Consider the following 27,836-nt stretch of genomic DNA (forward strand, 5'->3'; position numbering starts at 1 on the left):
ATTAATTAGATAGTTAGATATAAGATTAAGGGATTTTTAGAGCGCTTACTTATCTAGAGCGCTTGCTTATTAACCACGTTACCTATTTTTAAAAACCTTCTTTTTTATTTATTTAAAATACTTTAATTTTTTAATTAAATATTAATTTATTTTTTATTTAAATTAACTTAATAACTTTAATTATTAGTTTTAATATTTTATTCTTTAAGGGTTTCTTTTAATATAAAGACTCCTTTATTATTTTATTAAAAATTACTATAAATAATTTTAATATACTATAAAACTATATATTAATATTAAGCTTTTAACTTAAATTATTTATATTATTTAATAATAAAGTTAAATTAATTTTAATACTTAAAGACTTTTTATTTAGCTTAAATTTATTTAAGGTTTAAAGTAAAATTACCTTTTTTTTAAATATTTTATTTAATCTTTTTTTATATTATTAACTTCTTATTAATATTTATATTTTAATTATCCTTTTCTTTAAGGAGTTAATTAACTTTAACTTATAATAGCTTTCTTTTTTACCTTTTAAAAGTCTTAAAGAGATATTAATAAGATTATTTATCCCTTTTTTATATTTAATAATAAAGTTATATACTATTAAATATAGGGATTATTTAGCCTATTTTTTATTTAATTTAATATTTTTTATAAATAATTAAAAGTTTTAATAATTACTTAAAACCTTTATTTATTTTAGAGACCTTTTAAGGTAATACTATTAGTATTTAAATAACTCTATAATAGTTATTATTTTCTAGTTTAATATACTATATAACCTTTTAATATTATTAAACTTTTAAAATTAAAATACTATAAGATAGTAATTTCCTTTATTATTTAATTAAAATAAAATATTAGCTATAATATAATTTAATATATCTATTTTAATATAGATTTATCTTTTAAGGTTAAAATACCTTAAAATTAAAGTCTTTTTAAATTTAATAATAAAGGCCTAAAATATTTAGGTTTTTTAATTATTTAATTTTATAGCTTTTAATTTTTTTTTATTTTAATTTCTTTTTAATAAAATAATTAAAAAAGCTATAACCTTAAAGTAACTATAAATAAATCTTTAATAAAAGTTATAAAATCCTAAAAATATTTATACTTTTTTATATATTATTAGTTTAGGCTATTTAGTAATAATATATATTCTAGCTAAATTTATCTTTATTTTCTTAATAGTTAAAATAAATTCTAAAAACTTAACTTTATTTTAATAAAAGGAATACTTAAAGGGTTTTATATATAATTTAATAGCCTTTATTTATTTTAGGACTTATATAAAGTAATTTATATATTCTTCTTTAATCTTAAAGAATATTAAAATATTATTAAGATATATAATATTAAAATATAGTAAATATATTAACTAGTTTAAATAATTTAATTATATACTTAAAATAATTATATTTAATTCTAAATATAGTTTTCTATTTATTTCTTTTTTAAATATAAATTTAATAATATATATCTTTAATATTAACCTTAAAAAAATACTTTACTTTTTAAATTTAATTTATAATCTTTAAAATTAAAAGTAAAAAATATTAATTTTTAATAGTAATTATATTTAGGCCTTAATAATTAATATAAAAGTAAAATCTTTTATTTTTTTTTAATATAAATAAAATAAATAACTTAATAAGGCTTTTAATAAGGTAAATTTATTTAATTTTTAAGTTCTTTTATATATATTTATAAAGTTCTTTTAATTTAACTTATAATAATAAATAAATAGATTTATAAAGAAATTCCTTTTTTTTAATTAAATTAATAATATAATCTATTTTCTTAAAGTTAAAAATTTTAATTACTTTATTATAGTTAAAAACCTTAATATATACTTTTAATTTAAAAGGTATTTTTATTATTTAATTAGGCTTTTTAATATCTTTCTTTAAAATATAATAAAGTTCTTTAAAAATAGTAATAATAAAGATTTTTATTTTATTTTAAGTTTTCTTTAAGAATTATTAAGGTTAAAGAAGTTTCAAGCTATTATAATAACCTTTAAACTATTATTTCTTTATTTTAAAGTTAATTATAATTTAAAGGTTTTCTAAGGTAATTATAAAGAAAAAGATAGATTTATTATAATCCCTTTTTTAATATTTATTAAACTTTTAGTTATTTTTTTAGATTATTTTAATAATTTATTAAAATAAAAGGCACTTTTTATTTTCTTTTTATTTTTAATTAATTATTATTAGCTTTTTATAAAGAGATATTTATATTTCTTAATTATTAAAAGCCTTAAGATTTAATAATAGTATTATTAATAATATTAATTTTCACTTTATAGTTTAAATATATTTATATTATAATATTTTTATAGCTTTATATTTTAATTATAATAAAGATTTTTCTTTTAAATTAAATTTAAAGATATTTTTAATAATAATTAATATCTTTTATAAGGTTTTTAATTAAGAATTAATCTTTATTTTTAATTAAAATTATTTTTTTAATTTTTTAATTTAATTAACTTTATAGAATTTAAACTAATTTTTAAAATAATATTTTATTTTATAGTAATTAAAGTATTTTATTAAAAAGAGAAATCTTTTTTTATTTTTTTTTTTATCTTTTATTTATTAAATAAAAATATAATTTAAGTTATTATTTTAAAGGCATTATAGTAAATATAGTTTTAAGCTTTCTTCTAATATATAAGGCTTCTTTTTAATTAATTAAATTTTAAGGAAGTTTCTTATATATTTATTTTTATAGTTTAATATATCTTATAATTTTTATATAAATTATATTAATTTCTCTTTAATTTTAAGTAATTTAATACCTCCTTAAATAGCTATAATATCTTAAAGGGTTAAAAGTAGCTTTATATAATATTAATATATCTATATAGTAATATTAAATTTATAAAAAAGGTAATTTTTAATAAAAATAAAGTATTTATAAAAGTCTTAAGGGAACTATTTTAGTTATTATTAAGTACTTTTAAACTAAACTATAATAAAAATCTAGTAATTTTTTTTATTTTTTATAAAAATTAAAGATTATTTTTTAAAAGCTATTTAATTTCTTTTTATAATTTCTTTTTAAATTTAAATTTACTTACTTAAATAGCTTAATTATATAAATTAGGCACTTAAAGTTATATTATTATATATAAAAAGAATCTAGCTTTTATTAATATAATATTATTTATAGATTTCTTTAAAGCTTTAATTTATATTATTTAGCTATTTATCTCTTTTATAGAAAGTAATTAAATATTTAAAGATAATTATATTTTTAGCTTTTATTTCTTTTTTATTATTAATAAAAGAGCTTTTATAGTATTTAAAATAACTTAATAAAGTATTACTATTAATTTAATTAAATTCTTTATTATTAATATTAATTAAAGATATATTTTAAAAGTTCTTTTTTTAGTTTTTAAAGGGATTTTTAATAATCTTTTTAATTTATTATTTTAATTTTTCTATTTATTATTTAAAATAGTTTTTTTTAATTAATTAAAGTAAAATTATTAATAACTTTTAAGGTTATTATTAATAATTTATTTAGGTTTAAATTAATTACTATAATTCTTTAGAGATTAACTATTATACTTAAGTAATTTAAGTAAAAACTTTAAAGTTATTATAGTAAATTAATAATAACTAAATAGATATAATAATATTATATTAACTAAAGCTTAAGGAAAGAAGATTCCTTAAAGAGAGGTTTTTTAAAGAGATTTTATAAAGTCCTAAAATTATATAACCTAAAGACTAGGCTAACTATTTATACTAAAATACTATTATAATTTATTTAAGTAATTTAATTATATAAATTAAATACTTAAGGTTATATTATTATATATAAAAAGAATTTAACTTTTACTAATATAATATTACTTATAGGCTCTTTTAAAGCTTTAATTTATATTATTTAATTATTTATTTTCTTTATAAAAGATAATTAAGTATTTAAAAGTAATAATATTTTTAACTTTTATTTAACTTTTTTTTTTTTTTTCCTTACTATTAGCCTTATAAGGCTATTAAGCTTCTAACTTTATATATAAAGGCTTAAATAATAAGGCCCCTATAGTAGGCCTATATCTTAAAGGTTAAAATTGTATAAGGTTTATCTGCCCTAGTGGCGTAATTGCTGCCTTAATTAAGCAGTATTAATACCGCCTCTTAGTAGCTATATTAGCCTTCTTCCTTTACTCTATTTAAAAGACTAAGATATAGGCTAAGTCTATTACACTTCTACTTAAAGGTCAGTTAGACTCTACCTAACTAAAAGATTAAGCACAAACTTATAAGTATATTCCCTAACCTAACTATTAATTATAGTTACTAATATTAATTATAGCTACTATTATAATACCTACTATATATAATAGCCTATAGGCTAATTAGGCCTATTATATAATTAATTATAACTTTATTAATATAATTAAATTAGTATTAATAGAAGCTATAGGCTATAAATACTATAAGCTTTATATAATAGTTATAGCTATTAAAAAGAACTTCTTATCAAGGAATTAATCTAGCTTAATTAAAATAGCTATTTTTAACTATATTTTAATTAATATAATTAATTATATAGATCTAAATATCCTATTTTATATAATATCTTTAGATTAGCTAGCTAAAGAGCTATTATAACTAAAAGACCTAAAAGAAGCTTTAAGATAAGGCAAGACCCTAATAACCAATTAGGCTACCTTTCTAGCTGCCTTTTTAGGCTTAGCTAGCTATAAAGAGTAGCTATAAAATATAATTATTAAGGCTAAATATATAGTTGGTTTCCTCCTGCTTATATAGGGGTTAAAGATAAATATAAGGTAATAGTAAGGTTTAAAGGTTTAAAGGAATTAGGTTAACTTTTATATAAGTTAGTTAGTAAAAGTTAAATTAACCTAAAGTTAATAATAACTCTACTAATTAAATGTATATATCTAGGTATATAATTAATTGACCTTATATTTAAGAGCAATTAAAGTAAAGAAGCAGTAGTTTAAACTAGAATTATTTAACTTTTATTATTAAATAAAGAACTTTTATAATATTTAAAATAACTTAATAAAGTATTATTATTAATTTAATTAAGCTTTTTATTATTAATATTAATTAAAGATATATTTTAACTATTTTTTTTAAATTTTTAAGAGATTTTTAATAATTTTTTTAATTTATTACTTTAATTTTTTTATTTATTATTTAAAAATAAGCTTTTTTTTAATTATTTAATTTAAATCTAAAAGGCAGTAATATAAATTAATAATATAGCTTATTTAATAAAATAGATTATTATTTAAAATAATTCTTTTTAATTAATTAAAGTAAAATTATTAATAACTTTTAAAGGTATTATTAATAATTTATTTAAATTTAAATTAATTATTATAATTATTTAAGGGTTAATTATTATATTTAAGTAATTTAAATAAAAGCTTTAAAATTATTATAATTAATAGAGATAAACTAAATAGATATAATAGTATTATATTAATTAAAGCTTAAGGATAGAAGATTTCTTAAAAAGGGTTATTTTAAAAGAATCTTATAAAGTCTTTAAGTTATATAATTTAAAAATTAAGCTAATTAGCTATATTAAGCTATTAATATATAAGCTTAATATATATTAAATTTATTATTAAAAGATATAATACTTTATTATTACTTAATATTATATTTTATATTATTTATAAATATAAACTTAATATAAATTAATTTAATTATTTAAAAACCTAATTATTATAATATTATTTATAAATATAAATTTAATAGAAATTACTTTTTTTATTTAAAACCCTAATTATTATAAGTTAATAAAAGCTAAATTAACTTAAAGTTAGTAATAAATTTACTAATTAAATATATATATTAAGATATATAATTAATTAACTTTATATTTAAAAACTATAAATAAAATAATAATAATAAAAAAGCAGTAATTTAAATTAAATTTATTTATAATTATAATAAAATTTAAAGTTATATAATATATATAAAAGTTAAATACTTAATATAATAATATATAAAAATAATATAACTATTAATAATACTTTAAATTTATAATAATTATAGTAGTTAATCTTTAAGCTATTAATATATTAATCTGCCCTTTAACTATAAGTAAGTAACCTTATAGTATAGTAAAGCTACAGCTAAAAAGGCTATTATATTATATAATATTAATAGTAAAGTTATTTACTATAGAACTAAATAGACCAAGTAAACTCAACAAGCACAGGATTGTGGTCTGATAGAATATTCCCATCAGGCTGCACAAAGACCTTAGGAACATAGTTAAAACTCTTAGCAGTAAGCTTTACAGAGCTGCCCGAGCGATAGCTATGGTCTTATTAATATATTACAAGCAAGACATTAAACCGAAACTGAGGGTGGTGACTTACAAAACCTTATCAACAATCTCACATGTGTTATCAGCGGCAGGGACCTTGCATGGGTTCGCAGTGGCCCCAGCCGTAGGAAACTTTCCCCCCTGGATGAGCTGGATCCAAGAGTCGCTGAAGCCGGCATCGGTCAGTTTGTTGATGCTTCGACCTGCATTGGTCCATCTGTCATTGGTATCACCAGCGACGATCACGGCCCTTCCCTGGGAGTTTGCGTTGATGTAGGCCAGGATCTGATCGATACCTGCAGAACGAGCATCGACATCACCTTGGTCCGAGCTAAACGGCGGATGGTCAGTCTCATCCAATATATATCAATCGACTCACATACCCAGCATCAGCATGAAGGTTGTAAAGATCAACCTCAATGCTCTGAATCTTCATGCGCATAAAGCTGAAACCCTTGGGGGTCAAACAATCGCCAGAGTTCAGGTTGCACTTGTTCCACTTCTTGCGGACAAGGCCAGTCCAGTCATAGTTGGCGACAGTGTTGAGACCATCGCCAAACGGAACGCCCCCAGAGGTAGGAGTACGGTAAGGATGGTTGTCAGTCGCATAGATGTAGGCATGGTAGTTGAAGTCCTCTTGCATATGAACAACATCATACTTCTGAGTGGCAAGAACGGTGCCAATGAGGTTGGCGTTGGTTCCCTTGTCACCAGGAACCTCGTTGTTGTTGATGATAGCAGGAAGTCCAGCGACGTTGTAGGTAAGGAAGTTGAAGTTTCCAGTAGTCTGTCCTACTGAGAGACCACCAAGAGCGAGGGCGGCGGCAAGGAGCCGGCTGGACATGGTGCGGATTGACATGTTTTCTTGGCTTGTAGGTGAATAAGACTGAAGCTATGGTGATTTCTTTGATATTCGCCGTCTATTTATGGGGAGAGCGACATGAAGAGGAGAACAGCAAGTCCAAGCTTCATGGGCCGATCTGTCATGTTGCATCGTGATCAGCATAATACCTTCCTGTCAGGGGTCCAATGCCGGACCTCGTGAAGTGATATCGCGGCTTCAAACTACAAAAACGATTGTTGTCCGAAAAGCAGCTTCTTCTTTCCAACTTCATAAACCGCGGCATATAGAGACCATCACATTTACACGCTACGTCAGTGAGGCACGTAGATGGATTCTTTTGTTTTACTGGTTTACTATTGCTCTTGAAGCATTTCCGAATCTGGCAATTGGCCCGTCTTTACCGAGGGTTTGACTTTTCCACCAATGCATCGATGGATACCAAGCTTCTTAGCATTATGCGACCGAATAGGTTATTCCCTCGAGAACACGTGCCGGACTATCCCCTGCTAGGCCCGTTCGCTATCGCGGCACAGTTGATAGATCTCAATTGACATCGAGCGGAAGGGCGGAAATAGAGAGTCTGGATGACATTTAGTCTATACAGAATTGGAGTTTAATTTCCGGGTCGAGCAAGGGCTGTCGTAGTTCTATATATTTCTCCTCATTGTTGAACGTTGAACTTTCTTCTTTGCTTGTCTATCTGTGCCCTCATTCCCAAAGATTTTCATCCATAAATAGTGACACTATGAGAGGCCCATTTATTGCCGTCGCCCTGTTAGGCTCAGCATGCTCCGCACGCAACGCAGGAGTCGGCGCTTCGCTTGATCCCGTGCAAGCAGTTCTATTGCCCGATGGCGCTTCAGCAAAGAACCCTCTGGCCCATGTTGGAGCCAACGGCCCATGGCACATCGGTAAGTGGCATCAGACCGGAGTTGAGTCTTTTATTTAACAGATTCAGGCGAGGAATTGACCGGAATATCCTCAGAGGTTCCTGAGGGATGTCAGGTCGACCAAGCTGCCTACGTGTCGCGGCACGGATCCCGCTATCCTGATCAGGGCGCTCACAATGGATGGCTCGAGATGGCTCGCCGTGTAAGAAATGATCAACACTTTGTATCACGGAAAGGTCTGACCAACAATTTAGTTCCGAGAGTCCAAGTACACCGCAACTGGGCCACTGTCCTTCATTCACACTTGGGAGAGCCCACTTACCAACCCTGACATTCAGATCGCTCAGCTGAGCAAGACTGGATACAAGGAACTGTTTGATATGGGTTACACCTTAAGAACCAGGTAGGAGCTCGGCATTGTCGGCTTTTGAGATCTTGACTAACTCAGAAAGATACCCTGATCTGTACCAAGAGGGCGAGGACTTTATTGTGTGGGCTAACAACTATACACGAGTTCTCCAGACTGCAAAGCTCTTCCTTCACGGGTTTTTGGGAACCAACTCTTCCCTGGGAACCGTTGTTTCCGTGACCGGCAAAGGCGTCCCATCTCACCTGGGCGATACCCTGGCTCCATCGGATATGTGTCCTACCTTCATCGATGACAGCAGCAAGCAGCAGGACGAATGGCGTCAGCGATGGCTTCCAGGCTTCAAAAAGCGCTTATCCAGATACATCAAGGGCGACCTCCAGCTTGACGACTCGACATGGAATGACTTCCCCTACATCTGTGGTTTTGAGTCGCAAATCAAAGGCAAGCTCTCGCCATTCTGCGATACCTTCACTCAGAAGGAGCTGGAAGCATACGAGTATCAGCAAGATCTCAGATACTACTACGGTGTTGGACCCGCCACCAAGGTTGCCTCAAAGATGATGGTGCCTTTCCTCGAGTCTCTGATCGAGCGTTTCGTTGCTGGCCCTGATACCACGGGTAAGGACTTTGATGGAAAGCCTTTCAAGCTCCCCAAGATCCTGATGAGCTTCTTGAACGACGGTCAGTTGAACGAGTTGGCTGTTGCTACTGGAGTCTTTGACAAGCAAGCTCCTCTCCCTCTGGATCGTATTCCCAAGGACCGCATCTGGCGCAGTTCTAACATCTCTCCCATGAGAGGTACCATCGCCTTTGAGCGTCTCAGCTGCGGTTCCAACAAGGCTTACGGTTCGAAGAAGTTTGTTCGGATCCTGATCAACGATGTCGTTTACCCAGTGCCTTCTTGCCGGGATGGACCTGGAAAGTCATGCTCTCTGTCCAAGTACTCCAAGTTTACCAAGGACAGACTCAGGAAGAACGGCAACTTTGCCAAGCTCTGCAATGCAACTGACCCTGCCACTCCAAGCAAGGTTCTTGGAGCCAGTTTCTTCACAAACTTGGCGCAGTCGCACTTGCAGGCTGTTGAGCCCTAACTCGTGCATGATACGAGGCGGGGTTGAGCTTGCAGACAGGATCGTGAGGCAATCACAGTTAGGAGGCGGAGCTTTTAATAATATGTCAGTTTACTTTCTTCATTTGGTCTTGGAACCACTATCCTTTGTGACAGCTCGATCTGTATCCAAGGAACAGGCTCAAAAGCGGTCAACGTGCTTAACTGCACAATGGCTCGAGGAGCGAAGATAGCCCAGAAACCGCGAGTCGCTCAGTCCAGATAACTTACCACCAATCATCTAGAGTCCTATGGACTTGATCTGTGACTCAAAGTATTCTATCGCTCTGGACTCTATCGATCTGGAATGTAGAAATCCCTTATCTGCGGTCCAATACCGCCTTGGCCTCCCGGAGCTCATCCTCACTGGGCATATTAACAACCATTAGATACAAAATGTCCTATACAAGTTAATTACCACTTTTGGAGTCTTTGAGAAGCGCCAGATATCGTTACCTTGTTGAAGAGAAATTTTCTTGCCGCCTTGACCGGCTTGTAAGGCAGGGGCAAACCGGGCTGTCTATCACTTGGTGCTCCACTGGGTTGTCCCTTACTCTGGACCTCTGGTGCTTGGCCCCTGAAGCCCCGATGAAGCTTCGTTGGGTCGACATATCCGCCAGTGAGTAGGGAGATCAAGGAGCCATTGTTGGAAGGATGGCTAGGATCGGCATATCGTGAAGTGAACTTTGGAGCTTCTTGCTGGTTGGCCAAGAGATTATCCGGTCTATTGAGCGCCTGTAGCCGAGTTTAGTCCAGATTCTTATCAGCCATCAACTTCGTTGACTTACGAACTGAGCCTGGGCTCTCTTGTCATAGTACTCCTGGATGTATGTTCTCTTCTCACCCAGGGTTTGCTTCAGACCCTTCGATTCCTCACTATCAGCCTCAGCAAGTACATCGAGGGTCGGAAAGATGAGAGGGGCAGCCTCGGGGAGAGCGAAATCACCGTAGGTCTTTCCGCTGGAGGTTTGAAACTTGTTGGTAAATCCAGAGTCATACGATCCAATCGAAGAAGCAACTGTTGATGTTAAGTCAACAACCTCGTGAGACCTCCCGGAATCGGGTCGCCAGGTCATAATCAGACAACATAAGCCCCTCGGGTAGAAGTATTGCTCGTTCATCTGGGAAATGAACTTGTTTGACCTGTGGCGCTTTGTAAGTTTCTACTCCAGACGACACGATGCTTTGCCAGAGAACGTTACCTTTGTCTGCCTTGGACATCCTTCGCAACCTCAATTGTCTTGTACACGGCTACACTGATGGCGATACTTGGCGCAATCGGTACAAAGAAGCCGCCCAACTCTGCAAAGTTGATGACCTCGATCCAAGGCGAGGCTCGAGTAGACTGGTCGAATTTATCTAAAAAGTCTAGCCATGCCGCCTGATCAATACCGGCATTCTCAAGCATCGGAGCATATCCACGAACAAACCCACGGGTTCGATCTTTTGGTCTCCGCTGTGCGAGAATGACCGGCAATTCCAATTGAGCATTGGCTCGGCCGGATGAAGAGCCATGCACTCTCAAAAAGCTGGCCACAAGATCCTTGTCAGCTTGAGTCTGTTGAGCGATCTCGGCACTATCTTGAGGACTTGAGAGGAGCTCGGATTGTGTTTCGTCGAGCTCCCATTGTCTTTCAGTCGAGTCCTCATGCTGGCCTGGCCGAGGCTCATAGTTCGGTGGCGGCTCGCTTCCGACAGCAATGCTTCCGCTTGATTGAGGCTGTTGGCTTGACTCTGAGGATGCGGGGGTTTTCTCCGCTGCTCTCTTCTCTTTGTAAGAGCTAACGCTCTCCGACACGAGCCCAATACCGCCTGCTACGCCGCGGACCGCGGACCCTATCAATCCCCCGCCTCGACCACCTCGACCACCTTGACCACCGCGCTGGAATAGTCCACCTCGACCGCGTCCGCTTGACATGATGAAGATGGATTGAATTTGGAGTTGAAGGTGATAAGGTTGAGGGGAATGAAGTCGGTTTTCACTGCTGTGTCAAGTGCTTATTAGTGGAGGCCGCCTTCAGCCCTGAAAGACGGGTATGCGGCACCGTGACGCCTTTGAATGGCCGAGAATGAGACTTGTAGCGGGGTCCTGGGTTCATTTTGGGCGAAGGGACAAGATTATCAGACAAGGTTAATCACTAGCGCCTCATGCATGCCACTGTAACAGCCTTCAACAAGCAAGGCCTGATTTAGTGCTGACAACACGAAAACAATCGAGAAATGGATCGGCAAAGCCTAGGCACATTGTACTTGAAGGATCGGGATACTTGGTAAGAGCTATGATGACGTAAAACAGCGACACAGCATCACTGGGACACCTTGCACTGTCGGCAACATCTGGACATAGAATCTAATGTCTAGGCTTCGCCCTGACCGGCAGTCGCGATATCCAATTCTTGACTGCAGGCGTAAACCCTTCGTAATACGGCATGATATCATCATCAGATATGCCGGCCTCTGGTGTGATGCTCATCTCGTACCTTCGGAAAAGGCTCGCAATGACAAGTCGGGTCTCGATCCATGCCAACTCAATTCCTGGACAAACTCGTGTTCCTTTGCTGAAAGTCACTAGGTATCTGTCAAGGTCCGCCCCTCCACTGAGCCATCTTTCGGGTTTGAAAACAGCAGCATCGGATCCCCAGATTGCTTTGTCTGAGAGAACATCCGGAATGGACATGCTAATAATCGTGCCCGGGGGTATTTCCCAATCGCCATATTGTTCAATGCCGCTAGGGTTGACCCGACTCAGCCGGCAGAGCGCACCAGGCGAGAGACGAAATGTTTCCTTGACTACAGCAGTAAGATATGGTAAGCTCTCCAAAGTCGTGATCTCAGGGGATTCAGTAGGGTCTTTCCAGGCCTTTTTGAGTTCCTGGTAAAGGCGCTGCTCAACTGGTGGATTCTTTAGTAATTGGTATGCCGCCATGGTCAGCACAAAGCCAACTGTGTCCCATCCTCCACTCCAGATAGCCACTGCTTGCTGAGTCAGAGGGCCCTTTTCTTTTTCCTCCTGAGGTAGTGAGCTGTCTAGAAAGTCATCGAAGACTGTATGTTGGGTGATACTTTCGGCATTGTGATTCTGGTGGTTATGCTGAGCCACGACATTTTGCACCAGCTTCTGAGCGAGCTATCATCACGTCATCCTGGGTATCCTTTAGAATGTCACGATATATACCAAGAAATAATCAAGAAATGCAGAACCTGGGTCATTGAATCCCAAAGCCCTCAAGATCAATTGACGAAAGAGAGACAAGAAAAGAGGTATCTCTTTGGGTATGAATCGACCCAGATGTGAGAACCCGAGCAATCTGTCCATCCTCTTATCGTAAAGGTTCTTGGTGGTTTGCACATGTTGCAGAAACCCATATTCCTGGCCGAAAAGATACTTGGTTATGATTTCTGCCGGAACAGCCCGAAACAAGAAGCTTGGACGAGTTTAGCAATTATTTTGCGCATGTCGGGATAAACATACGCCAGATCAACAGGACTTCCATCCTTACTGTTATCCTCAACCCAAGTGCATCCTTTTTGGATCTCTTCGTTGATTTGGTCCTGTATCTTGGAAAGCTTTGTTCGAGAAAACGCATTTCCAAACGCAGCACGTTTCTTGACGTAGGTCTTGTAATCCTCGACTCCAAATAGGGCGTGGTTGATCCCAAACTCTTTAGCTGTCATGGCCTCTTTGTTCAAAGGGCGAAATCCGAAGATTGTATCGAAGTACTCGGAGTCTTCGATATGAACTTCATTTGGTCCAATACGAACAATGGGCCCTGGATGGTTGTCAGAGAATGTCTGGGGAATGAAAAAATGCCATACCATAAAGCCTGTGAAGATCTGGTAGCTTTGCCCACAAGCGGCCATGTTGGTACGAGTCCCAGTAGAATTCGTACAGCCGCGACGCCGCACAGATCCTTGGGCCCGGGAATTTGGAGAGCGGATGGAAGAAGAGTCGTTGCAAATATGTGATTAGCTTGAAAGAAACGAAGAAGATGACCGCGTATTGGAACAGCTTCGTCCTCTCAATCGATGAATTGTTATCAAATATGTGAAACATGGTCAATCAAGCAGCAGTACAGGTGCCGAAGTGCAGGAATTCCCTGAGTTCAGAAGTGGATGGCTCGAAGGCTTATCTACACATTACATTCAAGTCCCCAAAAGAAACCATAGCTCACAGCTCGAGCCGCTTCCTGAGTGCGAGCAACTGAGTGCGAGCCCCATGCCAACCACGGACTCGGAGAGGATAAGCTAGGCCCTATCATGCTTGGGACCACGATGCATCTGACTCAGCTTATACCCCTCTTTTGCGGGCAGAAATGTGCCAGCGAAAGAAAAGGGGAATGATTTGCAGGCCATCTGTACTAACGGGCGTCTTTTGATAGGGCTGTGACGCTGTTAGGCTGATCCTATAAGGAGTCTTGTTGTAGATGTCGCGAAGGAAGCGGGGTTGATAGAAGCCTTCTTATTGCCGCCCGCAACAATTCCTTCGCCTCGGATCGTTCGCCTACCGAGGCCATGCTCAAAGCCTTTCAATGAAACTAGCAGCGATTTTGGGCGGTAATTTCTAACGTATCACTCAAATACAAGCTTGTCTGAGTCAGGCATATGTTCTTAAGTTCTTAAATGACAGGATAAATTCGCTTGATCAGGCATGTGTCACCTCTCGGCTCAAACCAGGTGAAGCCTCGCCCGACATGAGCATAGAGCCGATATACGCCGTGGAGAGAGAGTCCTGCCGGTAAAACAAGAGACCTCGATTGAAGATGATCCAAGCAGAACCCATGTCTCACAGCGCCTTGCGAAGCCCCTCATACTTTACTACCCACCCGTCATCTTTAGGAAACCCAGGCGCATCGCCCTTGGATCCATCCCATCCTTTAGCCATATAGGCCACTGTGGATAGTGTCAGTGAGCGGTAATTTGTTTCTCGAGAAGCATGCAGACTTACCGGCTAAGAGGAACCCAGCATTGCTAGGCATGAATGGGGGTGGCGTGTTTCCGTCACCACCACGAATAGCAAATCCTACAGCGAGATGACTCAGTCTCATCCTACCAACTTCCATGACATGTGTGACATCACTTACCTGCGTCATCAAACCTCCAATAATCGTATGCTGTCAAGTGATATATCGCGCGCTCAGGATTCCCAATGCGAGCCGAGTTGATTGCCAGTAAAGGCCGCCCCCATCCTCGGATGTTTTGGTCAGTCCAGACGTCCCAGACCTTATCCGCTGTTCTTCGAGCGACCTCCTTGTCCACTGCAAGCGTGTCGGGTAGAATACCTTGAAGCATGATCAAACTTCTCGGGTCTCGGTTGAGTGCCGGATCATCCCACCAGCTCGAGTTGAGACCCTAGTAGACTGTGTACAATCCACCGACCTGTGGAGGCTTCGCAAGGTTCTTTGCAACGGTCACCCAGTGCTCAGGTACAGGTAAGCCGAGTTTCTGCTTCCACTTGCAGGCGACGTCAAGGCTGTATCTCCAGTATGCAACTTCGTAAGCAAGATCGAGCGTGTTCTCCGGGGGCGTATTCTCGGTCACACCGACCGCACTATCATGTTATCAGAACGGCATCCATGCTCTTCCTCATGTTGCTGATTACTTACGGCGGACCCAGATCATATCTGTCAGACGACCGGTTGAACCATGCATAGGATGCCATATAATCCGCAGTCGCCTCCAAGATCGGATCCCAGCGCTTCAACGTCTTCTGCGTCGGCTTACTCTTGAGAGCAAGCATGGCCATGTACATTGGGTGCGGCTGCTGCCACATCAGATATGCGTTGATCCCACCAGGCGAACTTCGACCGGTGAAGGTTTCGGTCATCTTTGGCCAACGCGCTCCCTCCCATCCCATCTTCTTCGCTCTGGTGAGTGACGTAGGCAGAAGCTTCTCATACATCGCAGGGAAGATGTTGTGAAAGTATCGATCTCGGCCCCATGAGATCCAGTGAGCGCTGTGCCATACAACCATCTCCATGTGGAACTTGCCTATCTTGGTTAGCAATTTACCATGGAAATAAGTCAAACTACACCTACCATACCAACCGTTATTCATCAAGCCGCTCTCCTGAGGAGGCTCCCCATCAGCAGCACTGTTAACTCTGACATGGTACTGGGAGGTGATGATTCGACGTTGAAGCTCAGTAGCGTTGGGGTTCGTGGACTCGGTCAAATCCACAAAACCCCCTTGACTCCAGTAATCTCGCCATACAGCTTTGCTACGTCTATCAATAGTAGATGGCAGGTCTGGTACTCTCTTGTCCGGAGAGAAGTGCGCCACGAAAGAAATGGTCTTTCCGTGCCTCGATGAAAGGACATATTGATGTGCTGTAGGTTTAGCAGAGCCCTGCAGGCCGAGGCGCTTCAATTCCAGTGAAGCCTTTTTGGGCCAACAAAGGTTCACGTAGTACTTACCACCCATGTCATGATAGATGTGCGCTGTATTACTTTCGAGGTTCGCTGAAAGCTTTGTAGAATGATTCGTTGGGAAATCATAGACACCAACAAAGACTTCGTTCTTGTAATTTACTGTATGGATTGGAGGGTATGGAAAGTCGAGCTCGACCTTGAGATTTCCCGACTCGATCAATTGTGAGTCAATGGTGAAAACAACTGCATCGGAGTCAAAGTCTCCTTGCGTGACAACCTTGACCTTGACGCCATCGATCGTGAAAATTGATGTGATGGCTCCATGCCAAAGGTCTAGCTCCTGGTGGCTATTAGATATTCCGCTCGATGACAGTGTATCGTCGTTGAATCGCAGTCCAAGGCGTCCAAGATTAATACGGTTTGGATTTCCAATGAGCCATTGAAAAACATCAGGAAGATTTGGGTCAGGCAGATCATAAGAAACGTTTCTACCATGCGTCTGTTTCTGTATGCCGGTATATGCGTCTACTGGACTATTAATGGTTAGCTTCCGAAGCAGTTCGCGTACAAAGTGGGCTCAACTTACTCTCCAGCTGGTTCAGTGTCATTATGCCATGCCCAGCGTGACATTGTGTTGAAAGGGAGGTATGTTTGCATCCCCGTCGTATCAACACTGAATGCAAAGTTACCGTTTCCGACTTGCAGGGGCGTCGTTTCATTTGTGATCAGCCCTTTGCGGATGATGTTGTTCTCTGTCACAATTCGTTTTCTTCGAAGTCAGTGGGATTCAAGCATTCCCCAGAGATGACGTTACCTGTCAATAACCGCCAACGTAAGAATCGGCATCAAGAGCCAACATAAGAATTTTGAGGCTGACATAATAGCTATCTAGTCTTAAGAAGAAGGAATATTGCGTGCAGCATCTCACTTTGATCCCATTTCCTTGGCATAAGTTTGCTCTTACTAGCGGACAACAGCCGTCGTCTTGCTAACAGCAGGTGTCGTTTTACCAACAGCGGGGTCTCTTATTTAAACAGCGGGGTTTCTTATGAACAGCAGGAAACTCTACCATGATGACGCCCCCAAAGTCCGGGGTAGAAGTGACCGATTGTACTCATCGGACTTTATTAACCCGAGCACCTCTAGCCCATGTGATTGGGGGCATGACGAACTCTCTCACGCAAATAGATTGATACATCCAAAATGAGTAAAAGACTGTTTTTAAAAAATTGCATAAATTCCCCTTGGTTTTCTGCCAAAAGTCTCGCAACTTCTGACGCAAGTACCTCCTATATCTTCACAAATGAGCCTGTCCTCAAATCTCCTTTCCCCGTCCTCCAAGATACCCATCCTCAGTCATTGACTTCTCCAATGTCTACCAGTCTTACGTTGGGCTATATCTTCCCAGTGATAATAGCTGCTGCCTGCTCTGAGAGAGCATAGAGGGGGGCTTGGAGATGTGCGCTCAGTGGGACAGGGAAGACTGATGCGTCAACGACCCGAAGTCCTTCAACGCCTCTAACACAAAACTCTGTGTCAACCACTTTTCCCATGGAGCAAGTACCTGAAGGATGCCACGAGGTTCCGCCAGTCATAGCTATCCTCTGATCCAATTTATCATCACTATCATCCAGTGCAAGAGCTTCCACGGGAAGTCCTTCTGGGATAGATTCTCCGATAATCTGATGACTGAAGTTGGACTCCAGCATGAATCTCGTCATTTGACGCAATCCTTCTCGGAATACATGCTTGTCAACCTCGGTGGAGAGATAGTTGAGATTCACTGCCCGCAGTTAGTGATACGAACATGGAAACTATCACAAGATCGAGAATGATTACTTACCCCTTGGATGCTCGCCAGGCTTCCCAGACTTCAATGACACAGAGCCTTTCGAGGTTGGCAGAAAGCTCACCAACGCACTAGTAATATGCTCTGCATCTATGGGGACGCCAGGAAAAGGAAGCTTCGCAAACATGATAATGTTCTCGATAAATGTTCTATCTTTCGCGAGAAGAACATGCTCAGACTCACGCGGTTCTGTTCCTTCGTCTCTTTCAATAGCTTTAGCGAGGCCATTTCTTGGAATGCCGGTGTTGACGATCCAGTCAAAAGGTACACCTTGCGAGTATTGGGGTTGATGAAAGAGAGGGTTGGCGGACCCAATAGTATGCCCAGCAGAGTGATCACGTAGCTGCCAGTGCTGGAAGAATATCATATGATCAGACAAGTTCTTGCCAACCTCTGGAAGATCGATGAGTGGCTCAATGCCGAACTCTTGAAGATGAGTTTTCGGGCCGATACCAGAGAGCTGAAGGAGCTGAGGAGATCGGAATGCACCAGCAGAGATGATAATGTTGTGACCATTGACAACGTTGCCGTCGGCCAGCTCAACACCAGTGGCTTTGAGATTCCCATCGATTTTCTGGATAACGATACGATTCACGAAAGTCTCAAGACGAACTTGGACTCCATCCAATGAATACTGATTGGCAGACCACTCGCGTTTACCATCAGACCTCGCTTCATAGATGTAAGCGCGGCCGAGGTTATTCCCGCTGTTCTGATCACCATCTAGCAGGGTTGAAACGCCAAGCTCTTCCCATCCAGCAGCGGCTTTCTCAGCCAGAGGGAAAACGCGATTGGATGCCTTGGCGCAAGTTACACGGATGGGCCCATCTCTACCATGCTGTTCTGGGTTCTTGTCATCGAACCAGAGCTCTGATTTCCTGAACCATGGGAGTTGGCCCTTGTAGCTGTAGCGCTCGTCGCCAACAAGAGCTGCCCATTCGTCGTAGTCTGCCGCAGCACCACGGGTCCAGCCACCTGCACAATATAACCGTTACTCAATTCACCTACCATTCAGACTCATTTACTCACCTGAGTTAATAGCTGAACTGCCACCCAGGCCCTTTCCAGCGTTGAGAGTGATCCGTCGTCCCATAAGTGCTTCAACGGGCTCTGACTGATACTGCCAGTCCAATTCGCCGCCTAGGTTCAAAACTTGCATGTTATGTACGTCCGAGCGGCCACGCGTTTCTTTACCAGCTTCAATGAGAAGGATCTTGGCTGCATAATCGTACTCTCGGATGCGGCTGGAGAGAACACAGCCGGCAAGGCCACCCCCAACAACAATGTAGTCGTAAATTGGTGAAGCCATTGTGACTTGGGCGTCGTTTCAGGAATTCTTTTCTTACTGTGAGGAGTTACGAGAAGATAAAGAGTACTAAATAGTGCGCAATGGAATGAGAACTATTTGCGCAAGTGGTGGAGCAGCAACAGCTGACGTGAGATTTGGATTTATGGAATTGACATGTTATGCATTTATGAGCCGCATTTAATTACGGTATCTAGTAATTGACTAGTGTAAGATCAGGGGTACATCACTAGTTAAAGTAAATAGTAATATCGATCTTCATAAGGATCAGAAGGTCAATAGCGTCGTTTATGCTTTCAATACTATGTTCATGATACATTGCGGCCAATTTCTATATATTGGACTGGCCTTTTCTGTCTTTTGCTCTATGGGCCTCCTTGCCAAGATGTGGACTTCAGAGGCATGACATTCTTTCCACATAAGTACAGGCATGGACAGAATCGCACTTGGCAGACGTCACCGGTCGAATGATCTTATAGACAATCAGTAGAAGGTGACCTACTATGCATATGAAAATAAATTCTAATTGAAGCTCTCTTCCCCAGCAAGAGATCTAAGATTTCGAAACAGCATAATAGATGTAGCTTCCTTTGTTTTGAGTTCCTCTGTTCGCCTCGGAGACGACGAAAAATGTCGAGCCTTCAAGGACTGTGAAGAACATCACGTTATACTCGTTATCTCTACTAAATAATTCAGTTGCCATAAGAGCTCTTTCAGTGCTTGTTGCAATCAAGGTTCAAGTATTCAAGGCTTGACATATCTCGAAACCTTGAGCGGAAATTCTTATCGGTAATACTCTAGACTAGTAGTTATAACTCAAACAAACATGAATACGTCAGAGATAATAACGATTTCCCTTCTCTCGTTGAAGTTGGGCTTCGATTGGTGCAAAAAATAAACTCAGGCTCCCGAGAGGTTGTATACTTGCGCCGACAGCACTCAACGCTACACAAGATATGTATAGTCGGACGAGGAGAGCTTTTCGGTTGCGCATGATATGATGAAGTCACTAACCTCGGGCTTCTCTCAGTCTTCGGCCTTTGAAAAAGGCCGTTATTGCGCGAGGTCAAATATGACAAGAGCGGTGCGGCACTCGGCCGGCAATCTTCCCTGGACTCGTGAATCATTTTTCGGAAGTCGCTCTTTGTAAGGCCACGCGATACGGTCTGCTTGACTCGAGGGTTGCTGGCGAAGTGGAGTCATCCTTAACTGTATCTGCATAACACTGTCGATCATTACATAACTGCCTGGAGATTCGCACTTGAAAGTTCCGATATTCACAGCAAACAGTGGCGCTGGGCCTGACATTTGGAGAATAATAGGATTCTCTTTCTCTTTGCCTTGCCCCTGACGATCGGATGTGTAAGACAGCATAAAGAAGAGGACCCGTGACCAGATCAGGCCTGCTGTTGCTCGTGTCACAGAACACAAACGACTGAGTTTCGCGTATCTTCTCTTTCTACTAGACTACGATGAAGATCTTGACAGGGAACAAATCCTCCGCTTACACATTCGGATCGGACATTTTAGAATTGCCGTAGAAGCGTCTCGCATGAATGTGTCGAGTGATTAACCAATGCCCGTTTCAAGTTCGAACCCACTTGCACCACGTCGTATGCATGGCGACGGCCCGGAGCGACGAGCCAAGCGACCGACAACCGAAAACACCCTTGTATGTGTTCGTGACATCAGAAAGTAGGCGACCTGCCAGTTCGACTTACTATAAGTACTTCATCAATCATTCCATTTACTCGGCTTGAATATTCTGCTCAGGTTCTCATACTATTGTATCAGCATCAAATACTTCTTATTTCTGGGCTTCAGCTGCTCGATTTAACTCGTCTCTTTAATAATTTCCCAAACAACAACACTAAAGATGGCTAAAGGCGCAAACTCTCCTCAACGCCCTCGATACTGGCTTCTTACGTCTCCTCGTACTGCCTCCAACCTGTTGGTCAAGATGCTCAACCTCGGCGAGCAGAATGTACGCCCTGCCATCCACGGAGGATACTTCTTCCTTCCATCTTTGCCCAAACACTTCTTGATAGCTGAGAAGCCCATGGACACATGGACGGGGGAAGAGAGTGCGACAGTGAACAAGGTGATCCAGGAATGCTCTGAAAGATTCCAAGATCATATCGCCGCGGCCGAGAAGGAAGGACAGATTATTTATGTCAAGGAACACTCCATCATGTTGAACCATCCTCGTATCGAGGATAACCATGTCAACGGCTCAAGGGGATCCAAGAAAGAGGCGACACCACTTCCCATGATGGACATCGCTCAACCAACACGATCACCGTTCAATCTCACACTATTTCCGGATGAGTTTCTCAAGACTTGGAATCCAACCTTCCTCATCCGCCACCCTGCTCTGATGATTCCCTCTCTGTACCGCACATGTTCTGGCACGATGGAATGGGAGGGCTTCAAGCGCCCCAGGAAGGAACCCATGGCAGCAGAGATCACTACGAGGTGGCATCGAACGTTGTATGACTTTTACTCCGAGCATTTTGCCAATGACAGCATCTGGCCTATAGTCATTGACGCTGACGATGTCATGACATGTCCTCAACTGGTAGGCAAGTACGCGAAGCTCACTGGTCTTGATGAGATTAACGTCCGGTACTCGTGGGATAAGGCAGGAGACGAAGTGCTGAACAAGTTGAGCCATGTGGAGCAGAGGATGCTTAGCTCTATCAACGCCAGTACCACGATTGACCAGAGTAAAGTCGCTGGGAAAGTTGATATTGATCAGGAGGCAGTCAAGTGGAAGGCTGAATTTGGTGAAGAAGGGGCGCAAAAGCTTGAGCGATGGGTGAGAGACGCTATGCCAGACTATGAGTTTCTTCATTCCAGAAGACTCAGGTTGGAGCAAGTGTAGAGAGCACATGAGTAATGGCTTGACGGGTACGGAAGGTATTTTATCAAGTCATTGAACAAGAAATCGGTTCTAGAGAGCCTTATGAGGTAGTGAATTCAACAAGATGTCTCTAAGTTTGAGTTGGTTGAGCTTTGCGATGTTCCACTACGCCATGTTTTGGGGAAGCTGTTACAAGTCTACCACGGGAAAACCATGGCAGGTTGAATGCAACAGATCTCCTAAGATTTCAATGCCTGTTATTTTCAGTCACTTTCGGATGAATCTCTTAGGGTAATGTAAGACTGACACTAGGATGTTCTACATTGCGCTATAATTAATCAAGCTGCAATCTATAATTCGTCTTAAATGGAACTCTGTGTACACAAGGCCAATGAGAACAAAGAACCGCGATCAGAAGCTTGCAATGATATTATCGCTGTCTAGATATTTCTCTGCTATTGTTATGATCAAACATAAACATTCATCTGATACAACAAACATCACATTGGAAATTCTTCGGGAGCAAGACCGACGCGGAACATCGCTTCTCAACTCGAGGGAGAAGACCAAGATCAAGCGAGGCAAACTACCCGAGACATTTCCCACAATTTGGAGAGCCGTCTTGTCGACTGCAGGCAGTGAGAACTGCAAAGATTGGGAACTGGGGGATGGCAGTTTCTTCTAACCTGTTTCGGCACCATCTCGTGAGAGCCCGAAGACGGAAATGGAATTGAGGCGGGAATAGATCGAGTCTAGTCTGGCCCAGAGCTGTCGACATATCTCGGCTATCCCATATTCCCGGCTGGCCCTGACGGGTTGGGCCGACATTCGAGCCTGGTGGGGGCCGTCTCTGTAATCATCTGGTCTCTTGCGAAGGAAGCCACCGAGAGGGGCAGTCTGCACCAGCGTAGGAGGTTGAGAGCAAAGGATCTACAAATGACATAAAGGTGCCATCGACAATCACAGCGGTGGCAAGATATGAGGTCAATGCAGCTCAAATCTGGGTCTTTCAGAAACTTGATGCAACATGATGATGATGTAGTTGAGGGTAAATCAACCATCCATCTACGCAATACCAACAGAGATCTCCAATCCATCGTCGATGATTCTACTCAAAACCCAATCGAGGCCCTGTTTGCCCCGGCTATGGAATGAGGGTTCCTGAGATCGAGGGTCCTGTATTTGAGAAACAGGTCCGGAAAGCGAAGGGACTAAGTAAACTTGTCCCTGAAAAGGCACTGAGGAATTCCGCCCCGAGTCTATTTGCGTTGATCGGTCATGGATTCAGGAACCACCAAGGTATGCAGAGCGCTAATCACCCGAAACTTTAAATGTACGACATCCGGACCTTGCATACTCGTCGATAAGGTTCAGGGCCAGTGGCGGCGTGGCTGCCGACGGGAATGAGAGCAAGCCACAAAATGGTGTTTGAACGTGGAAAGATTGACACTACGTCAGGTATCGTCAAGTCTGGACTCGAGGGCATATTGATGGTTGCGAATGGATGGTATGAGGGTAACAGTATATAACTGCCTCTCAGTTCCCTGGAAATGCACTCCCCCAGTCACTCACTCACACTCAAAAGCTCTTTGGCATTTAACTGGAACAACAATCTTTGTCTCTCAACCACTCCTTGAATAACTCAAATTATACACTAACAAAGTAATCAACACTTACTACAACATGAAGGTCACTGTTCAGCTCATCACCGCTGCCCTTGCAGTTTCTGTTGCAGCCCATCCTCAAAACGGACGGGGCGGTGGAAAGCCCAGCAGCACCACCACTGCTGCCGCTGCATCTTCGACAACTGCTGCTCCCGGCCGAGGTGCCATGTCTTCTCTGCCCTTCCTGCCAACCTGGCTCTTCAGAGACTCCAACGCCAACAAGTGCATCAGCACTTACAACAACTGCTTGATCACCAACTCATCCAACCAATCGGCATGCGCTTCCAACTACGCAGCCTGCATCAAGGGCGGGTCTTCTTCTACCGGCTCTGCTACATCAGCTCAGACAGCTACTACAACTGTTTCAAGTGCTAGCGGTCCTCCCACTCGCACCTTTTCTCGACCCTCCGTCTCTGGTCTTGCTCAATGGTGGAGGAACGAGCAGAGCATCCGACGATGCAACTATGCCTACTACGTCTGCCGTAGAAAGTCTGGCTCTACTCAGACGTCTTGTGCTTCTGACCGAACCGCCTGCATAGCTTCCGCCAGCGCCACTGGAAGCGCCACGGCTGTGCCTACCAGTGTTCCTACCAGCATCCCAACCAGCGCGGCGACTACCACTGCGACTGGATCAGCAGCTACATCGACTACTAACGTCGCTGCGGGTACAGGCGCTGCTGGTGCCGATGCTCCTCTCAACTCGGACGATCCCTCGTTTGATGATGAGAACTACGATGCTGATACTGCCTAAGTTTGTCAAAAGCCCACGTCAATGTAAAAACACAACACATCAAGCAAAAATTTCCTTACTGTCAGTTAATCGAATACCTGAGTTTACTGGGAAGGTCTCCCGTATCTATCACCTGGCATCGCATGTTTGCGCGACAACCATTCCATCCCTTGGTTAATATTGATTACCACAGTCCTTTGATGCAAAGAGCTAGAGTACATCTTAGACAAAGAATGATAAAGTTGTTTGCCAGTAATATTTGTTCCGAATGCTCATGTGCTGTGCCATGTCTACCTATTGTTGTGAGCCTACGATAGGTACAGTGATCAGAGACTCTGAATGCAGCTCAGATTCGGTCGAGGCTTTGCATTAAGTGATCTAGGCCAGTCGATTGTGCGCGACTCTCTCGATCTTTCGGAGCCAGACCACCAAAATTTAGCGCGCCAGGACGGAAGAGAACGGGTGTAGGGCAATTGGCTTGCGAAATCCTACGGTGGGGTTGTGGTGGGTACATACTGATTGCAAGTCACTAGCAGTCTGGAGACAGACACGCGAAAGGAATTGTTAGTGCTGACGCGTTGAGCGTGCGACGCGGAGAGGGACTCAACGACGCGTGTCCCCTGCAAAAGACAGAAATTTCGTGCTGTGGCTCTGTGGCTCTCCGTACAGCTCCTGAACCTGTTAGAGCATGGGTGCACAACCTCAGGGCTTGCACTTGGGAAATGGAGGGGCTGGTGCGGGTGCAGTGCACAATTATTTAGCACAGCATAATCTGGCATGACTCTTTATGCGTCATTTGGCGTTTCATCAGTGCTTGTCATTATGAACTTGCTTATCGATATTGGTAGGTTGATGCACAGCATCAGCCCTCAATTCTCCCAATCATACTCGGGAATTGGAAATGCTTTCGTATCGCCAAAGCCAGCGCCAATGTACCGCTGAGCGAACTCGACGAGCCCCGTCCACGCGACCAAGGCGAAAATATTGTTGCGCAGCCAAATACCCCAAGCTGTCTGCGGCGCCAAGATTGTCGTGATGAGCGGAGGAATCACCTGCATCTTGTTGATCAGAGGCCTGATCTGTTGCTCATAACCCTCAAGACCAGCTGTGATATCTCCCTTGTGTTTGCTCAGCTCTCCTGCCAGGATGTAAGCGCCTGCAAGGGCGAGGCTGGTTCCACCGCCTGTGAGACCTGCTGCGTATCCTGCATCACCAACCAAGACAAACCGCCCCTTGGACAATGTCGGTGTTTTGACCTGTACAATTTCACTCGCGTAAAAGTCCTCGGAACTCATCATTTTCTTCAGAGCGATACTGCTTTTCCATCCTACGTCACTGTAATGCTGCGCAATGTACTTCTTGAGCGCGTCATTCCCTTTTGCTGAAGCCTCCCGAAACGCGTCCGCGCTCTCTGACTTACCTCTCGAGTTCATGCACATGAGCAAGACGCGACTGAAGCCTGCGGGATCCGTACCAATGCTGATATTCCGCCCTCTCACTGCGTTGAATCCCTGTCCAATTTTGCTTCCGCTGAGGACGTCCTGGGGTATCGAGAAGTAGGCCGACCAGCAGTTGGTTGAGACGATGTGATCACCAACATTACATCCCAGTCCCAATGCACGCGTTCTCGATGTCGCGCCATCGCAAGCAATCACCAAATCGTACTCCGAGGCTTCCGTACTGTTTGCAAACGTGACTGTGATAGGGCCGGCAATCTTTTCACTCTGCTGCATCGACGCTATCTGCTCATCAAATATGTAGTTGATGTTCTTGTTGTCCTTTGTCATATCGAACAGAATCTTGGATAAATGCCCGCGTAAGATCTCGTACTCCGAGACAAGCGACTGTTGGTCCGGGTTGCCAGTTGGTCTGATAACTCCGTAAGGCGTGCCATCTTCGCGAACAAAGCTGATCCCTTCTTCTTGCGTCGACTTGGCTCTCACAGCAGCCTCCAACCCTGCCATCTTTCGCATGACCGAAACACCAGCGGTGCGAATGTCGACGGCTTGTCCGCCGGTGCGCAGAGCGGGAAAGCGTTCAATTACTGTGACCTTTGCGCCAGCCTTTGCAAGCCAATAGGCTGTTGCAGGTCCCGCGATTGAGGCTCCTGACACAAGGACTTTGAGGCCCGACATTTGGTTGGAGCGGCTGAAATTACGGAATCGTCGGATGGTTCTCTACAATTAACAATACATCCGGTCCATTTTCCTTGACACTCATTTCCAGCTTTAATATGAATTCCCAATTGCTCAGATGTCCCCCCTCATTCCGGACAATAGAAATGTAGATAGCGGACAACGGACTATGTTAATAGTCCATTTTTGACTGGTAAGCGCTAGGATTTGGGCGCAGCGAAGATACTGTTGGCTGGAACGGAGTCACTGCGTCATAGAGCTGGCTATGCGGCACTCAATCTTAGACAAATGTATTATGAGATAGCAACTCGAGTATATATGATCTTAAGCGGAAAGTAGGAGGTATTGCACTTTTGCAAATCATACCGACATCCACTACCCTACAGCCGTTGTGAGCTCCGGCCGGTCTGTAAAATCTCCGCTCGGTGATCTCGGTAGTGGACGGGGAGGCTTGCTCCTTCATTGCGATGCAAAATACCGAAATTGTAAGCATATAAAGTAAAGAGACAAAATTTATGTTGGAGCGTCCTATAGAATTCTATTATCTTATTTCAATCATTACTGAATTGCAAGCTGCTCGATCTTGACCATGACTTCATCACCGGTTCATTCGGACACCAAGACACAAACTCCATTCGTATCGATAAGCTCCAACGACTGCCAAGTCCACGGACAGTCTGAGACCCCTCATCTCGACAGGCTTCTCCAAAACCGCCCCAAAGCCGAGCTTCAAGGTCTCGCCGACGCCGTTGACTGCCTAACGCACGGCGATCAATGTGCCAAATGTGCGGTCCAAGCCGCAGTCACAATCGTGACCGGCTTTCTTCAAGAATTGTACACGGCTAAAAAGACTGGGAAAATCTCAAAGGAGGACAAGAAAGCGCTCAAATCGGAAGTCAAGGGATTGGTGAAAGGGATAAAGGGGGATGTCAAGGCTCGGAAGAAAGAGATCAAGGGCCAGTGAATGGTACTTATCTCTGGCTTCATCGCTGCACCTCTGATGTAGTAACAAGGTTTATGCTAGTTCAGGAATATTCATGACATATCCCTCGGAGAACTCTCAGGCTGATCTGGAGAGAAGCCCGAGACGATGATGATGATCGTGCTGTAGAAATTTACCTCAATCCACCCCGCACAGAGCATGCCCCTCTATTCTCCAATGCCTCCGTCCCCATGGGGTCCGTGGAGACTTCAGAGGCCCCAGTCCATTCCAAGGAAAATTACAAACACATTATCTCGGGCAGAGTGACACCACAAAAGCCGAGGCCAGATGCTACGTTGCGCAGGATAGTGGGGAATTACCCCAATGCCCATGGGGATAAGGCCTTCTCCAACCTTCTCCCCGCAGGCTTTCCATGCG

General features: G+C 41.2%; 10 protein-coding genes; 4 read left to right on the forward strand and 6 right to left on the reverse strand.

Annotated features, from left to right (window-relative positions):
* Positions 1-6,205: 6,205 nt before the first annotated feature.
* On the reverse strand, positions 6,206-7,207 carry FFUJ_11522 (related to endonuclease/exonuclease/phosphatase family protein; the record flags this gene model as incomplete). XM_023570431.1 has 3 exons in its annotated part: positions 6,206-6,338; positions 6,401-6,679; positions 6,732-7,207. The coding sequence occupies 3 exons, from the start codon at positions 7,205-7,207 to the stop codon at positions 6,206-6,208; spliced, it is 888 nt and encodes a 295-aa protein (XP_023437544.1).
* A 730-nt stretch (positions 7,208-7,937) lies between these two features.
* On the forward strand, positions 7,938-9,543 carry FFUJ_11523 (related to PHO12-secreted acid phosphatase; the record flags this gene model as incomplete). XM_023570432.1 has 4 exons in its annotated part: positions 7,938-8,103; positions 8,151-8,284; positions 8,337-8,485; positions 8,535-9,543. 4 exons carry the CDS (start codon positions 7,938-7,940, stop codon positions 9,541-9,543), a joined length of 1,458 nt encoding a protein of 485 aa, XP_023437545.1.
* A 337-nt stretch (positions 9,544-9,880) lies between these two features.
* FFUJ_11524 (uncharacterized protein) lies at positions 9,881-11,478 on the reverse strand (the record flags this gene model as incomplete). XM_023570433.1 has 4 exons in its annotated part: positions 9,881-9,961; positions 10,017-10,295; positions 10,349-10,703; positions 10,763-11,478. The coding sequence occupies 4 exons, from the start codon at positions 11,476-11,478 to the stop codon at positions 9,881-9,883; spliced, it is 1,431 nt and encodes a 476-aa protein (XP_023437546.1).
* A 432-nt stretch (positions 11,479-11,910) lies between these two features.
* On the reverse strand, positions 11,911-13,614 carry FFUJ_11525 (related to trichodiene oxygenase cytochrome P450; the record flags this gene model as incomplete). XM_023570434.1 has 4 exons in its annotated part: positions 11,911-12,687; positions 12,736-12,985; positions 13,033-13,330; positions 13,377-13,614. The coding sequence occupies 4 exons, from the start codon at positions 13,612-13,614 to the stop codon at positions 11,911-11,913; spliced, it is 1,563 nt and encodes a 520-aa protein (XP_023437547.1).
* A 729-nt stretch (positions 13,615-14,343) lies between these two features.
* Positions 14,344-16,559, reverse strand: FFUJ_11526 (uncharacterized protein; the record flags this gene model as incomplete). XM_023570435.1 has 7 exons in its annotated part: positions 14,344-14,450; positions 14,506-14,580; positions 14,642-14,909; positions 14,937-15,108; positions 15,164-15,548; positions 15,597-16,462; positions 16,516-16,559. The coding sequence occupies 7 exons, from the start codon at positions 16,557-16,559 to the stop codon at positions 14,344-14,346; spliced, it is 1,917 nt and encodes a 638-aa protein (XP_023437548.1).
* Positions 16,560-17,323: 764 nt separating this feature from the next.
* FFUJ_11527 (related to alcohol oxidase) lies at positions 17,324-19,087 on the reverse strand (the record flags this gene model as incomplete). XM_023570436.1 has 3 exons in its annotated part: positions 17,324-17,712; positions 17,773-18,753; positions 18,808-19,087. 3 exons carry the CDS (start codon positions 19,085-19,087, stop codon positions 17,324-17,326), a joined length of 1,650 nt encoding a protein of 549 aa, XP_023437549.1.
* Positions 19,088-20,960: 1,873 nt separating this feature from the next.
* On the forward strand, positions 20,961-21,968 carry FFUJ_11528 (uncharacterized protein; the record flags this gene model as incomplete). Its single annotated transcript, XM_023570437.1, has 1 exon — positions 20,961-21,968. One exon carries the CDS (start codon positions 20,961-20,963, stop codon positions 21,966-21,968), a length of 1,008 nt encoding a protein of 335 aa, XP_023437550.1.
* Positions 21,969-23,630: 1,662 nt separating this feature from the next.
* Positions 23,631-24,362, forward strand: FFUJ_11529 (uncharacterized protein; the record flags this gene model as incomplete). Its single annotated transcript, XM_023570438.1, has 1 exon — positions 23,631-24,362. One exon carries the CDS (start codon positions 23,631-23,633, stop codon positions 24,360-24,362), a length of 732 nt encoding a protein of 243 aa, XP_023437551.1.
* Positions 24,363-25,210: 848 nt separating this feature from the next.
* Positions 25,211-26,476, reverse strand: FFUJ_11530 (related to salicylate 1-monooxygenase; the record flags this gene model as incomplete). Its single annotated transcript, XM_023570439.1, has 1 exon — positions 25,211-26,476. One exon carries the CDS (start codon positions 26,474-26,476, stop codon positions 25,211-25,213), a length of 1,266 nt encoding a protein of 421 aa, XP_023437552.1.
* Positions 26,477-27,065: 589 nt separating this feature from the next.
* Positions 27,066-27,440, forward strand: FFUJ_11531 (uncharacterized protein; the record flags this gene model as incomplete). Its single annotated transcript, XM_023570440.1, has 1 exon — positions 27,066-27,440. The coding sequence occupies one exon, from the start codon at positions 27,066-27,068 to the stop codon at positions 27,438-27,440; it is 375 nt and encodes a 124-aa protein (XP_023437553.1).
* Between the last annotated feature and the right edge of the window lie 396 nt (positions 27,441-27,836).

This window comes from Fusarium fujikuroi, chromosome FFUJ_chr11, assembly GCF_900079805.1.
Source record: "Fusarium fujikuroi IMI 58289 draft genome, chromosome FFUJ_chr11".
Lineage (NCBI taxonomy): Eukaryota > Fungi > Ascomycota > Sordariomycetes > Hypocreales > Nectriaceae > Fusarium > Fusarium fujikuroi.